The sequence below is a fragment of the Sus scrofa genome, chromosome 14 (assembly GCF_054392235.1).
Source record: "Sus scrofa isolate SSC_HxYL_T2T_F1_AM1 chromosome 14, Sscrofa_HxYL_maternal_Yorkshire_Landrace_v2.0, whole genome shotgun sequence".
NCBI lineage: Eukaryota > Metazoa > Chordata > Mammalia > Artiodactyla > Suidae > Sus > Sus scrofa.
The window spans coordinates 93281460-93297337 of NC_139396.1; the positions used below are offsets into that span (position 1 = coordinate 93281460).

At 42.4% G+C, this 15878-nt stretch overlaps 1 protein-coding gene across 4 annotated transcripts in view; it reads left to right on the plus strand.

Moving 5' to 3' along the window:
• The first annotated feature begins 1293 nt into the window (after positions 1-1293).
• SIRT1 (sirtuin 1) overlaps positions 1294-15878 on the plus strand; it is a 31803-nt gene continuing 17218 nt past the window's right edge. Inside the window, exons 1-5 of one of the 4 annotated variants that reach the window (XM_084993306.1) lie at positions 1294-1326; positions 1663-1771; positions 3745-3861; positions 5868-6109; positions 7979-8131. In XM_084993306.1, the coding sequence (XP_084849432.1) occupies positions 5897-6109; positions 7979-8131 (366 nt within the window). In that variant the 5' untranslated portion in view covers positions 1294-1326; positions 1663-1771; positions 3745-3861; positions 5868-5896. 4 annotated transcript variants of the gene reach the window in all.

Consider the following 15878-nt stretch of genomic DNA (forward strand, 5'->3'; position numbering starts at 1 on the left):
TCAAACAAGTAATTGGCATGGTAGAGGCAGGACCCACTTTAAGCTTAAGGGCTGATTTATTGTAAATTCAGAGAGGTCCCTTCAGTGGCTAGAAACGCCATGCTGCAGAGGCAGATGCCTACCAAACTTGGCCATACTATAACACATCCTTAGTTAAGGTAGGCTATGAAGTCACAAGAGTTCTGGAATGTCAGGAAAAGTGGAAAGTAGAAGGCCTTCAAGTAGGGCAGGACTAATATTTTAGCTCTATTTAGCCCTCACTTTATATCCAGCAATCTTATGTAACTATTTTTTTTTCCCAGCCTGACCTGCTGCATGTGGAAGTTCTGGGGCCAGGGATTGACCCAAGCCGCTGCAGTAACAACGCTAGATCCCAAGACTGTGCCACAAGAGAACCCGCTACCTTAATTCTCAGCACAACTCTACCATTGCAGAGATTAGGACAGTGGGTGTAGAAAGGCTAAATAAATGGCTCAAGGTCAATCAGAAAGACCTCAAGTTCGAAACCAAACCGATGTTTATAAGGGCCAAGTCATGCTCAGTTCAGCTCTCCTCATGAGGCCCCACTTGGCCCAATATACTCATTTTGAAGCCCAGAAAAGATAAATCACACACATTTGGAGCTAAGTTGGGGCCTGAAATCGAACAGGCTGATCCCTACCCGGCCCCCCACCGTCAAACCTCTTTCTAGGGCAGATACATGCTTTTAATGGTCTAACAATGTATATCACCCTCTGAGTAATGGAGAGAGGGAGAAAAATAAACCGGCTAAGGAGAGAAGCAAGCAGAAAATAGGAGCTGAAGAGTACCCGCCAGAACGGTTTGAGGAGGGTGAAGAGTGAGGTGTGTGTCCTTTTGCCTCTACTCATACAGGTTAACAAAACAGACCCATCACCTAGCTTATTTGGCCAGCTTCATTCCCTATCGCCTTTCAGGAACTAAGTTTTAAGCCTTAACGTTAAGTCCAGAAAAGACTAAGTGAGGAGAGCAAGGTGTGCACTTTAGGCAGAAGTGGAAATTCGCAGTGCAAACCAAAACTTGAGCTAACCGGGCAGCAGTGATTTGAGGACAGCTTGAAAGAGAAGTTTGGCTGAGAGAAGCGCCTGCAGCGGAGGGGTGGGGCCACAGCACCCTGCAGCGTTTGCTCCTGGCCCCCACCGCCTCCGCTTGCCACGTGACCCGCCGTGTTGTGGTCCGGCCCGCGTGGGTGGCGGGAGCTGCGGGTGGGCGGGGGCGAGGAGGGGCGGGTCACGTGACGGGGTTTAAATCTCCCGCAGCCGGAGCCGCGGGGGCGCCAGTGCCGCGAGTCGAGCGGGAGCAGAGGAGGTGAGGGAGGAGGGCCAGAGAGGCAGTTGAAAGATGGCGGACGAGGCGGCGCTCGCCCTTCAGCCCGGCGGCTCCCCCTCGGCGGTGGCGGCTGAGAGGGAGGCCCCGTCGCCCCCCGCCGGGGAGCCGCTCCGCAAGAAACCGCGGAGAGACGGCCCGGGCGTCGGGCGGAGCCCGGGCGAGCCTGGTGGGGCGGCCTTGGAGCGTGAGCTGCCGGCGGCGGCGGGCGGCTGCCCGGCGGCGGCGGTGCTGTGGCGGGAGACCGCTGCGGGCGGGGAGCGGGAGGCCCAGGCGGCTGCGGCGGCAGGAGAAGGAAACAATGGGCCGGGCTTACAGGGCCTATCCCGGGAGGCGCCCCCGGCCGACGACTTCTACGACGACGACGACGACGACGAGGGCGAGGAGGAGGAAGAGGCGGCGGCAGCGGCGGCTATTGGGTACCGAGGTGCGCAGGGCGCGGGCGGCCGGGACTGCGCATCCCCCCGCCTCCTCTCGGGGCCCCTCCTGATGTGGGGTGGGGGAGTCTCGGGCAGGCTGGGGGCTCGTGGCTGGCTTTGTAGCGTCCCCCTCCCAACCAGGGCCCTCAGCTGCGCGCCTCCGCGGCTGCAGGCCTGGCTGCAGGAGCGGCCCGTCGACTCTATCCCTCCCTCGCCCTCTCCCCGCCCTCCTCCCCTCAGTCCCAGGCCCGCCCCGGCGGCCTTGCGCTTTGCGCAGCCGCGGGGCTGGCGAGCCTCGCAGTGGATTTTAAAATAAGTTTCTCTTTCCTCCTACTCTTTTAGCATATTGCTTTTGTTAAGTGTTTTTTGCTTCTCCGCCCTTTCTCCCCTCGCCCCGCACAGTTAAACCTGCAACTTTTGACTGTCCCTGATAACAACCATTTGCAGTTGACTTTGCAAACTGACACCTGTGCAATTTGTTGTTGTTTTTGAGGGCCTTTATTTATAAACTTGTTTTGAAATTTAAAAGAGTAAAGCTGTTTCTAAAGTCACAACCTGCAAAATTTGAAGAGCATAGCTGTTTCTACAGGCATCACTTTGGTGCAGTTAATAGAGGGCATAGGAGAGAAATAGGTTTTAGAATACTTTGTGTGAATAGTGTTTTTTCTCTAAATCATATTCTTATAGTGGTTTTTAGATTAAGTGTCTGTGTGTGTGTATGTAGCCCCGAAATACGAGTTGACGCTTTTCTGACCTACTAAAGCAGATACAGTATATGATGGTTGTATATGTCTCGTCATCTTTGAGTGTGTCATGTTTTCTAGCTGGATAGACGTGTTTTTATTAATCTTTTATTGGTAAATACAATCTGGGCCATTTGACCTGTGTAAAGCTTACGACGTGTGCATTAGGGACTGGAGTGGAAAAACGACCCCTGTTTTCAAGGAACAGTTTAATAGTGGGAATGAATAGTGCAAATATCTTAGTGTATGTTTAGTATTATGTATTATAAATGTATTTTTACATGTACCTATATGCAAGTTGCCGTAGTTATATTTGCACCACCTTTGAATAAGTTTTTTGGAGTTTTTTGGCTGCACCTGCAGCATGTCGAAGTTCCTGGGCCAGGGATCCAACACTCCCCACTGCAGCGACAACTTGAGATCTTAACCCACTCCACCACAGCGGGAACTCCTGAATTCTATTATTTGTGATCGACAAATTCCAATTAACTAGGTTATTTATTACTTTTTGTATTTTTAAGTAGACTTAATTTCTTGCTCAATTTTGATGAACTCTAACTTAGATTCTGGGCAGGATCCCTAAAGATGAGGATATACTGTTCCTGGGAATGATGCAAGCTGATTCAGTAGGCATTCTTTACACACTCAGTGTGAATGTTAAGTGCTTTGTTTATTTAAAAATTTTATGACCGAACCTGGGCCTATGGGAGCTCCTAGGCTAGGGACTGAATCCAAGCCACAGCTGAGACCTATACTAAGGCAGCGGAATGGGATTCTTTAACCCACTGCACTGGGACAGGGATCCAACCTGCATCTCAGTAGCAACCCAGGCAGGTACAGGCTTAACCCATTGCCCCACAGTAGGAACTCCCAAGTGCTTTATTCATTGGAAATTCTTACATCATAATCATTACAGTTCTTCATACATTTTATTTATTTATTTTATTTTTTAGGGCTGCACTTGCAGCATATGGAAGTTCCGAGGCCAGGGGTCGAATCTGAGCTGCAGCTGCCAGCCGATGCCACACTAATGCCAGATCTGAGCTGCATCTTTGACCTGCACCACAGTTCACTGCAACTCTGGATCCTTAACCCTCAGAGGAGGACAGGGATCGACCTGCTCATGGATATTAGTTGGGTTCTTAACCAACTGTGCCATAACAGGAACTCTCTTATTCATACATTTTAAATGGTAGATTGTTTCATCAGCCTTGAGTTACTTTTGGCTTCTTTTGCAGATAACCTTCTGTTTGGTGATGAAATCGTCACCAATGGTTTCCATTCTTGTGAAAGTGATGAGGATGATAGAGCCTCACATGCCAGTTCTAGTGACTGGACTCCAAGACCACGGATAGGTATGGTTTTCACAGCCTAAGCTATCTTTTTTAGTATTTTCTTTTTAAGTCAACTAAAAATAAAATTCTCTGTCCCCTTATGGTCTGGTGATGAGGTTCTTAGGTGTTTAACGAAATTTACTATCAGCTTGTTTCTAGGGAAGGTAGAGCTTTGAACTGCTTTTGTTTCTAAATAGCATGGGCCTGTCTAAGCTGACCTCTGGTATTTCTCAAATAACCAGGTCCTTCTCACACTTGTGGGCCTTTACACTTGGGCCCTCTGTGTGAAATGGTCTTTTTTTTTTTTTTTTTTTTTAAATAATCTTTTCTGGCTGACAGGGGCCACATGGAGTTCCTCAGGCCAGGGATGAGATCCCAGCTGCCATTTTGACCTGTATCCTAGCTTCGGCTACATCAGATCCTTAACACACTGTGCCATAAGAGAGGTCCAAATTTGTTCTGTTTTAGGCATTACCTTAAAACTGTTGTTTGATGCTGTTGCCAGGATCGAACCTGGGTCCCATGCTCCAGAGACACTGCTGCTCTCTTGTGCCACAGAGGGATCTCTTCCGGTTAGAGTATCTTGCTTTCTTACTTCATTGCCCTTCTGTATTTTTTTCTTTTTAACACTTATTTATTAACAGTCTCTCCGTGTAACTTTTTTATTGACTGTTTTTAGAATATAAGTCCTATGGGGGTAGGGATTTCTGACTGATTTGTATACTGTTTTGTCAGTGCCAGGAAGAGTGGTTGACACATAATTTGTCCTTAGTAAATATTTATTAAGTATTTGGATGCATTGGGAAACTACCTTGAAGATGAGCACACCATCAGTTTTTTATACCTAAGTAGTAACATGACCATCTCAAAATGATCTTTTTCTTAATGTGCTTTTTTTTGTTGTTGTTGGCTTGTTTTTTTAGGGCCGCAGGTGCAGCATATGGAAGTTCCCAGGCTAGGGTTCAAATTGGTGCTGTAGCTGCTGACCTACACCACAGTAACACTGGATCCTTAACCCACTGAGCGAGGCCGGGGATTGAACCTGTGTCCTTATGGATGCTAGGTGGGTTTATTAACCACTGAGCCACAACAGGAACTCCTTAATGTACTCTCATTTAAAAAAATATATACTGGCGTTCCTGTTGTGGCTCAGCGGTTAATGAACCCATCTAGCATCCATGAGGACACAGGTTTGATCCCTGGCCTCGTTCAGTGGGTTAAGCATCCGACATTGCCCTGAGCTGTGGTGTATGTTACAGACCGGCTTGGATCCCGAGTTGCTGTGGCTGTGGTGTAAAGCTAGTGGTTGTAGCTCCGATTTGACCTGTGGCTTGGAACTTCAATATGCCATGTGTGTGGCCCTAAAAAAATAAAATAAAAAAACAACAACAACAACAACAAAAAAACTTTGAGGAGTTCCACGACCCAAACTATCCATGAAGATGCGGTTTTGATCTATGGCCTCGCTCAGTGGGTTAAGGCTCCAGCGTTGCCTTGAGCTGTGGTGTAGGTCAGGTACACAGTTTGGATCCCGCATGGCTGTGGCATGGCCAGCGGCTGCACCTCTGATTCAACCCCTAGCCTGGTTGGTAACTTCCACATGCCACAGGTGTGGCCCTAAGAAAAAAATAAAAAATACTTTGACTATTTAAAAACAATGATGATTAGTCCTTTTTGTTTTATTTTACTATTTTTTTTTCTTATTTTCAGGGCCATACCCATGGCATGTGGAAGTTCCCAGGCTAGGGGTCAAATGGGTGCTACAGCTGCTGGCCTACACCACAGATACAGCAATGCTGGATCCTTAACCCACTGTGCGAGGCCAGGGATTGAACCCTCATCCTTATGATTCTAGTTGGGTTTGTTACCACTGAGCCACCATGGGAACTCCTGAAATACCTTTATAGTGCATTTCCTTACTCTGCAAAATAGCCTTAAAGATTTCTGCTTCATTACTTCAGAAAGTTAATGAGATTTTGAATTACTTGGAAGTGGATTTGATCTAATTCTTTTCCCTTTTAATATAGGTCCATATACTTTTGTTCAGCAACATCTCATGATTGGCACAGATCCTCGAACAATTCTTAAAGATTTGCTACCAGAAACAATTCCTCCACCTGAATTGGATGATATGACACTGTGGCAGATTGTTATTAATATCCTTTCAGAACCACCAAAAAGGAAAAAAAGAAAAGATATTAATACAATTGAAGATGCTGTGAAATTACTACAAGAGTGCAAAAAAATAATAGTTCTAACTGGAGCTGGGGTATGTAAGATGTGTAAAACACTAGCAAAAGGGTGGAGGTGGTATGTGTTTTTTCTTAAACCATGTCCAATTTAGAAACATTTTTCTGGTGTAGAATTTATCATTACATGATGGTGGGCATTTGTGTTTGGAAACTGCTAAAAAGTGAGTGTAGCAGCAATTGTTAAATTGGTTCAGTTTTTTAAAAACTTCTCAATAACTGTGCAGAAGGTGGTCTTCTATTAATTGGTACAGTAGGTAAGTGCAGTTAAGGCAAGATTTTTACCTGCATTATACCACAACCCCCTAAGGAGATGCATGGAATTCTGCTTGCATTGAAGTATGTCAGAGTCTGATGGCAAAATTGGTTCTTTGTTAGGTCTTCCTGGGGAAACCAGGAACCTAATAGGTACTGGCAAGTAAAGAACTTAGTATTGGAAAAGTAACAACAGATTCCTATCTCTCCTTTATTTTAATGTGATGGGATTGTGGTGGCTTGATGATTTTCATTTGTCTCACTTTAAAGTTTTACTTAATTCTCTACTTAAGGCTGTTTCATATTGTATGTTGAATACAGAATTTATTGCATGGTAGTGACCATGGCAGCTGTTGGAATAAAATTCAGTACTTTTTTTCTGACTTTTTGAGTTAAGGGGAGGGTGTTATTTAATCTTAAATGGTCACAAAGGAAAATTATGCTTTGCTCCCAGGTGTGATGTAGGCAAGTTTTGCTTTGAGGCCAAAGTGGCGTAAACACTGACAGAACTGTGAAACAAAAACATAACTTTTAAAATCCCTATTTGAAATGTCAAGATTTATTTGTAGAAAAAGCACATTACCTAAATCTACTTTTTTAAATTTAATTTTTTAAAATTTATTATTATTATTTTTTGTCTTTTTTGCCATTTCTAGGGCCATTTCTGTGGCATATGGAGGTTCCCAGGCTAGGGGTTGAATCGGAGCTGTAGCCACCAGCCTACACCAGGGCCATAGCAACGTAGGATCCGAGCCAAGTTTGCAACCTACACCACAGTTCATGGCAATGCGGGATCCTTAACCCACTGAGCAAGGCCAGGGATTGAACCTGCAACCTCATGGTTCCTAGTTGGACTCATTAACCACTGAGCCACGATGGGAACTCCTAAGTCTACTCTTAAAAATTGATATGTTGTACAACATAGTTTTTGAAGGAAAAGAGAGAAATTTAGTTTCCTTTTCCTTTTCCTTTTCCTTTTTTTTTTTTTGCATTCTAGGGCCACAACCACAGCATATGGAAGTTCCCACGCTAGGGGTTGAATTGGAGCTGTAGCTGCCAGCCTACGCCATAGCCACAGCAACACAGGATCCGAGCCACGTCTTCGACCCACACCACAGCTTACAGCAGTGCTGGATCCTTAACCCACTGAGCAAGGCCAGAGATTGAATCTGTGTCCTCATGGATACTAGTCGAGTTCATTATCGCCTAGCCACGATAGGAACTCCTGGTTTTCTTAATGTACTAGAATGCTGACCAGATGAGGGATTTCTTGGAAATACTTGACCAATAGAAATTCTTGCCTGCTTTCTAGTTAAAATAATTTGAAATGGCTTACTTCATTCTAGTCAAGTTGCTTTTGCTTTAATTTGTTGGCTAAGTGCTTATAAAGTCTAAAGTTAACCTGACTTAAAATTCCTTATCCCATTATGAACTGAGTATATGGTAGATTTAATTATACTGGTTTTGAGTGTTTTATTTCTTTTAGAAATTGGAGTAGGGCAATATCTCCATTAACCAAAAGTTTTAAACTAAAAATATCTTCAATTCTTCCCTAATTGTATAGTAAGAGAATAGTAATTATTAAGGTAGTAGTAGAAAATTTAATTGTACAAATTATGCCATGCATATTTCAGGTTTCTGTTTCTTGTGGAATACCTGACTTCAGGTCAAGAGATGGCATTTATGCACGCCTTGCAGTAGACTTTCCAGACCTTCCTGATCCTCAAGCAATGTTTGATATTGAATATTTCAGAAAAGATCCAAGACCATTCTTCAAGTTTGCAAAGGTACTACGAACTTTTCTAATAATTACTTTGGTCTCTTTTCATAAAAAATTATTTTGTTTACATTTAGGCTTCTTAAACACCATTCACTGTCTAGTAAATTGAGTACTAATGCTAGTACTGTGGTAAAGTAAAATCACTGAAATGAATCATTTCAGTCAGAATTCCCTTCTTCCCAGAAGGGACTGTCATTTGCTCTTCTTCATTATAAGATTGAGCTTTTTTTTTCAAAGGAGGGCTATTTCATATATCTCAAGTTTGCATTTCAGTAATAGCCTTTATATTGTCCAGGGCTTTTTTAGAGGTTAGTAGATCATACAAAAATAACATCACTATTGTGATTCTGAAATTTTTTTTTGTCTTTTTATGCTGCACCGTGGCATATGGAATTTCCCAAGTTAGGGGCCGAATCAGATTGTAGCTGCTGAACTACATGACAGCCACAGCAATGCCAGATCCGAGCCATGTCTGTGTCTTACACCACAGCTCACTGCAACACTGGATCCTTAACCCACTGAGCAAGTCCAGGGAGTGAACCTGCGTCCTCATGGATACTAGCTGGGTTCTTTTACTGCTGAGCTGCAACGGAACTCCTGATTTTTATGGATCATAAAAATACCACCTCTGCTTTGATATGTTTTACAGTAGGAGTGTGAAAGATTCTTTTTTTTTTGTCTTTTCTAGGGCCGCACTCGTGGCATATGGAGGTTCCCAGGCTAGGAGTCTAATCGGAGCTGTAGCTGCTGGCCTACACCACAGCCACATCAATGTGGGATCCAAGCTGCATCTGTGACCTACACCACAGCTCATGGCAATGCCGGATCCTTAACCCACTGAGCGAGGCCAGGGATCGAACCCGAAACCTCATCGTTCCTAGTTGGATGCGTTAACCACTGTGCCATGACTGGAACTCCAATAGGAGTGTAAAAGATTCTTAGGTTGTATTTTAGTCAAGGTTGAATCCCTAGAGCTGCTCTGTCCAGTTCAGAAACCATTAGCCACATGGGGCTATTGAGTATATAAGTGTACTAAGTACTGAGATACAAGTGTGGACAAGACATGCCAGATTTTGGAAACCTAGTTTGGAAAGCATACAAAATATTACACATTTTATTATATATTAATAAATATAGATTGTATATGTGGAAATAATACTTTGTTGAGTTATAAATTATGAAAATTTCACTTTTTTTTCCTTCTTTTTACGGCTGTACCTGCGGCATATTGAAGTTCCCAGGCTAGGGGTTGAATTGGAGCTGCAGCTACTGATGTACACCACAGCCACAGCAATGTAAGATTCTAGCTGCATCTTCCACCTACACTGCAACTTGGTGGCAACACTGGATCCTTAACCCACTGAGCAAGACCTGAGATGGAACCCACATCCTCAGAGACACTTTGTTTGGGTTCTTAACCTGCTGAGCCACAACAGGAACTCTGAAGATTTCACATTTTTTATGTGGTTACTAGAAAATTTGAATTAAGTAAATGACTCACACTATGATTTAATTTGGCAGCTCTGTTTTGAAGTGTAAAGTTTGATATTATTGTCATCCCTTGGTATCTGAGGCAGATTGGTTCCAGGTCCCCCAGATACCAAAATCTGAGGATGCTCAATTCCCTTATATAAAGTGGCATAGTAACTGCAAGTCATCTATGCATATCCTCCCTATATAGTTTCAATCATCTCTAGATTACTTATAATACCTAATATAGGCATAGTTCGTTTTATTTCACTTCACTTTATTGCTCTTCACAGATCACTGTGCTTTTGTTTTTATTCTTTCTTTTTTTTTTTTTTTACAAATTTGAGGGGTGTTTGGCAACCCTGCATCGAGCCAGTTTGTCAGAGTGCCATTTTTTCAAGGCATTTGCTCACTTTGTGTCTGTATCACATTTTGGTGATTCTTAGAATATTTCAAACTTCATTATTATTGTTATCTGGTATGGTGATGTTCATTAACACTGAGGGCTTAGATGATGGTTAGTGTTTTTCAGCAATAAAATATTTTTAGTTATGGTATGTACCTAAAAAAATTTTTTTTATTACTATTTTTTTGTCTTTCTGGGGCTGTAGCCTTGGCATATGGCATCTCCCCAGCTAGGGGTCAAATTGGAGCCGTCGCTGCCAGGCTTGGCCACAGCCACAGCAATGCTGGATCTGAGCTGTGTCTGCGACCTACACCACAGCTCAAAGAAATGTCAGATCCTTAAACCCACTGAGCAAGGCCAGAGGTAGCACTCTTATTCCCTCATGGAACTCTGGCAACCTCATGGTTCCTAGTCGGATTTGTTCCCCCTGCACCAGATCTTTGATCCACTGAGCAACACATCTCACGGATACTAGTTGGGTTCATTAACTGCTGAGCCACCTTGGGAACTGCTGTACTTTTTTTTTTTTTTTTTGCCTTTTTGCTATTTCTTGGGCTGCTCCCGCGGCATATAGAGGTTCCCAGGCTAGGGGTCGAATTGGGTAGCTGTATACGCCGGCCTACGCTAGAGCCACAGCAACTTGGGATCCGAGCCGCTTCTGCAACCTACACCACAGCTCACAGCAACGCCGGATCCTTAAGCCACTGAGCGAGGCCGGGGATCGAACCCACAACCTCATGGTTCCTAGTCAGATTCATTAACCACAGCCAAGACGGGAACTTCCTGCTGTACTTTTTTAAAACATAATGCTTACAGTTTAGTATAAATATAACTTTATGTGTACAGGGGAACAAAAATTCATTTACCTGACTTTATTATTGCTTCATTACTATGGTCTAGAATCAGACTCATAATATCTCTGTGGTATTCCTGTATGATGTATATAGTTGTTGGTGCAGGAAATTCAAGTTTTCATTTTTCTTTTTTTTTAAATGACCGCATCTTTGGCATATGGAGGTTCCCAGGCTAGGGATCCAGTTGGAGCTGTAGCCACTGACCTACGCCACAGTCAGAGCACCATGTGTCTGCAACTTATACCACAGCTCATGGCAATGCCGAGCACTTAACTCACTGTGCAAGGCCAGGGATCAAACCTTCATCCTTATGGGTACTAGTTGGTTCCTTAACTGCTGAGCCACGACAGGAACTTTGAAGTTTTGGTTGTTGGAACTTTCTGGAATCCCCCCCCCCCCCAATATTTTCAATCTACAGTTGGTTGAATTCAAGGATGTAGAACTTGCAGATATGGATGTTTATACATTATACCCTATTGGCTGCATCTGCGGCACATGTAAGTTCCTGAGCCAGAGATCAGACCCATATCATAGCAGTGACAATGTTGGATCCTTTAACTGCTAGGCCCACCAGGGAAAAGTTCAGAAAACTTTTTTTTTATAGTTTAATTTTATGGAAAGTAATTAATTGTAAAGTTGTTATTGCTAAACTTTGGTATGTTTGAAAGTACCTTTTTGTATTTGTGATTATTTGTGATACTCATTAAAGAAATGAAATGGACCTGAATTTTAATGAAAAGGTAGCCCCAGCAGTTCCCTGGTAGCTCAGTGGTTTAAGGATCTGGTATTGTCACTGCTATGGCTCTGGTTACTGCTATGGTGCAGGTTTGATTCCTGGCCCAGGAATTTCTGCATGCTTTGGGTTCAGCCAAAAAAATGTGACCTCAGCTACTTCCAGATCATGTGGTCTATTTACATAACTAAGAAAAGCTGTGCCAATTTAGAATACATGGTGTTAGCTTAAATTGGTTGTCTAAAGAAATAAATAATAAATGTGTTTCTAAATATGAATTATAGTAAAATGGGAAATTAATATTAGAATTTCTTAAATATCCTTTACTTGCTAAAACTTAAAATTAATTTTGAAAAAAATTTTTTTTTTTTTGCTTTCTTAGGGCCGCACCTGCAGCATGTGGAGGTTCTCAGGCTAGGGGTCTGTTTGGAGCTACAGCTGCTGGCCTACACTGAGCCACAATAACGCCAGATCTGAGCCGTGTCTTTGACCTACACCACAGCTCACAGCAGTGCTGGATCCTTAACCCACCGAGGGAGGCCAGGGATTGAACCCACAACCTGATGGTTCCTGGTCAGATTCATTTCCGCTGCGCCATGATGGGAACGCCTAAACTTGAAAATTTTTCAAAGAAAAATTTTAATCTTCCTAATAATCAACTTGAAACATATTTGAACTTCATGTATCAGCAATGATGATGGTCATCTCTCCTTTAGAACAGATAGTTGACTCATGAATTGAATAAATAATGTAAAGTTAGTTTATTTTTTTCTTCATTATAAGAGTGTGAATTCATGAAGATTTACTGTTATTAAGATACTGGTACTAGGGATCCTGCTGCATGACTTTGAAGACCAATTAAATATTTTTAGTTACTGGTTTATTGAGTTGGACCTAGGACACTGGTTCTAGTAGTAGAAAGTAACAACTTAAAGGCATAAAAGAATTAGAAACTATTTTCTTGTGTCTGATTATAAGAGCTTAATTCACTAGTAGTACATTAATATAATGCTCCTAAGATTTTTGCTGTAAATTCTGTGTTCTGAGAGGAAACAAAATCCTTAAACTAACTTGTCAGCTTTTCCCCCTGTCACTTAAGTATATACTAAATTGCCTAGTAAAAGTAGTAACCTGACACTTAGAAAAATGTGGTAACTGAGAATAGAAATAGCAAGGTGAGGGCGTTCCTGTTGTGGCTCAGTGGGGTAAGAACCCAGCCAGTGTCATGAGGATGCAGGTTCTGTCCCTGGCTTCACTCGGTAGGTTAAAGGATCCGGCCTTGCCACAAACTGTGGTGTAGGTTGCAGATGTGGCTCAGATTCAGCGTTGCTGTGGCTGTGGTATAGGCTGGCAGCTGCAGCTCAGATTCAACCCCTAGCCTTCAAACTAAATATGTTGTGGGTGCAGCCCTAAAAAGCAAAAAAAGAAAAAGTAAGGTGAGAAAGATTGTAACCATAATTGTCCAGTATACAAACTGGATATTCATTTTTAGCTTAACCTAGTTGTGCCATGTAAAAATTTGTAGAAGCAGTTAAGAATTATTCTGACAGGGAATTCTCACCATGGCAGTCCTTGGGTTAAGCATCTGACTGTAGCAGCTGTCATTGTTGCTGAGGTGCAGGTTCAATCCCTGGCCTAGCGCAGTGAGTTAAAGGATCTGGTGTTGCTGTGTAGCTGCAGTGTAGGTCACAGCTGTGGCTCAGATTCAGCCTCTGACCTGGGAACTTCCACATGCTGCGGGTGCTGCCATAAAATGGGGGGGGGGGAAGAGTTACTTTAACAGAGACAAATGATAAAAATGCACAAATTGAAATAGATTTTAATAGCACCTAGGAGAAGAAAACATTTGAGGGGCAGCATGTTTCACTTTTCTGTGAAAGTTGTTAGGGTAAGAGCTAAATAAATCTTTATAACTGCCACTCACATAGGGTTGTTGTACTTTAGTTTCACGGTAGAAACTGCTTCAAAGTATCTAGTTGCTGAAATTTCACTTAAAATTAATAGTAATAGGTAAGATTGAGTTACTTTGCATCTAAAAGTTAATAAGATGAAGGACAAATACATAAGGACAAAGAATGAAGGCCGATAGTAAAAAAAAGGGAGGATGGGTGGGGTTCCCATTGTGGCTCAGTGGTAACGAACTTGACTAGTATCCATGAGGTCTCTGGCTCAGTCCTTGGCCTTGCTCAGTGGGTTAAGGGTCCAGTGTCGCCATGAGCTGCGGTGTAGGTCATAGATGTGGCTCAGATCTAGGGTTGCTGTGACTGTGACATGGGCCCTCAGCTGCAGCTCCCGATTTGACCCCTAGCCTGGGAACTTCGATATTTGTTTATTTATTTTGCTTTTTAGGGCCGCATTTGCGGCATATGGAGGTTCCCAGGCTAGGGGTCGAAGCAGAGCTACAGCTGCCGGCCTGTGCCATAGCCACAACAATGCCTCATCTGAGCCACATTTGTGACCTACACCACATAGCTCATGGCAATGCCAGATCTTCAACCCACTGAGGGAGGCTAGGGATCAGACCTGAATTCTCATGGATACTAGTCAGATTCGTGTCCACTGAGCCACAGTGGGATCGCCAATGTTGTACTATTTTACTGGATTCCTAAAATAATATGTGAGTAAAATACTCCTAAAATTTTCTGCCAGTTGCTATACCAGGCAGGAAGTTAATTAATGGTTGTTTTGCTGATTATGAGAGAAAGTAAATTTTAATATAAATCCGTAAAGACAGGGCACGTTATGAATTTAGACATTTTGGAAGGAAAGTTTCTACAGATGTATAAACCCATTAATTGTATATATTAATTATTGAGAAGAAACTTAGATTTCATTTCCTATACTGGAAACACTAAATAATGGAGAGGTGTGTGACCAAGAGTAACTGGTTTGTCAGAGGTTACTTGTGTTAAAAGTTTGTTAAAAGTTGTTTCTCAACCTGTTGACATTTTGGAATGGATAATTTTTTGCTGTGAGTAGCTGTTCCTGTGCATTGTAGGGCATTTAGCAGCAACCAGTGGCCTCCTCCCATTAAATGCCACCCCTAGTCTCGACATTGAAAAATGTCTCCTGCAAAATTGTTTGAATACCAGCATATTAACACTGTGCCCAGCTGTGTTACCACTTTTGAATTCCTCTACATACGAATAATCAATGCCATTGAACCATTGTCCTCTTGTATAATAATTATCTAAAATAATTAAAATAATTAATCTAAAATAATTAATAATTAATTATCTAAAATAATTCACTGATGCTGATAAAAATGATTTTTTTAATGAGTCTGAAAGTGAAACTGAGAATGTGTAAAAATAACCCTTTTTTAAGAAGGGCTGTGTTCAGGGAGTTCCCATCATGGCTCAGTGGAAAAGAAACTGACTAGTATCCATGAGGACGCAGGTTTGATCCTTGGCCTCACTCAGTGGATTAGGATTGGATGTTGCTGTGAGCTGCGGTGTAGGTCGAAGACGCAGTTCAGATCTGGCATTGCTGTGACTGTGGAGTAGGCTGGCAGCTACAGCTCTAGTTGGACCCCAGCCTGGGAACCTCCCTGTGCCTCAGGTGTGGCCCTAAAAAGCCAAAAAAATAAAAAGGGCTGTGTTCAAAGAGTGTAGTTGCTATCCCATATTGAATACAGTGAATGTTCTTTCTCTTTAAGTCCTTAAAATTCAAGAAAAAGTAGAGGGAGAAATGTCACTTTATTGATAACGTGCAAACATAACGGATTGTGTAGCTATAAAGTTAAGGAATCTTAAAACCAGCTCATTACTTAAAAGTTAAAAATATAATCCCCTGTCAAAAAAAAAAAGTCACATTCACTTGAAGACAATACTGAGTTTTGCCGAGTTAATACCGAGTTTTGTAGATGGATTTTATATATACATATATATATATATATACAGTGATATAGCTGGATGTATATTATAAAAATGGGCTCTTACCTGCTGCTTTGCATTTGTGGTATTTTCTGGTTAATAAACTTTCTGTTAGATACTTGAATAATCAGTGTTCATCAAGTGGTCTACTGCAAGTGTTCATTTTGGGTGTTTCTTGCTTTCCGTTATTAGAAACGTATTGCTATTGCTATGATTGTCCGTGTCCTGATTTGTTGTTGCCTTACTGATGCCTGGAAAGGTTGAATAAGATTCCCATCAGAAGTGTATGAGAAAGCTGATTTAGAATGCCCCTGCCTCTCCCACAAAAAGTCTCCATAATACATTATTAGTATTAAAATATTTTTGGAGTTCCCCTTTGTGGCTCAGCAGAAACAAATCCGACTAGCATCCACGAG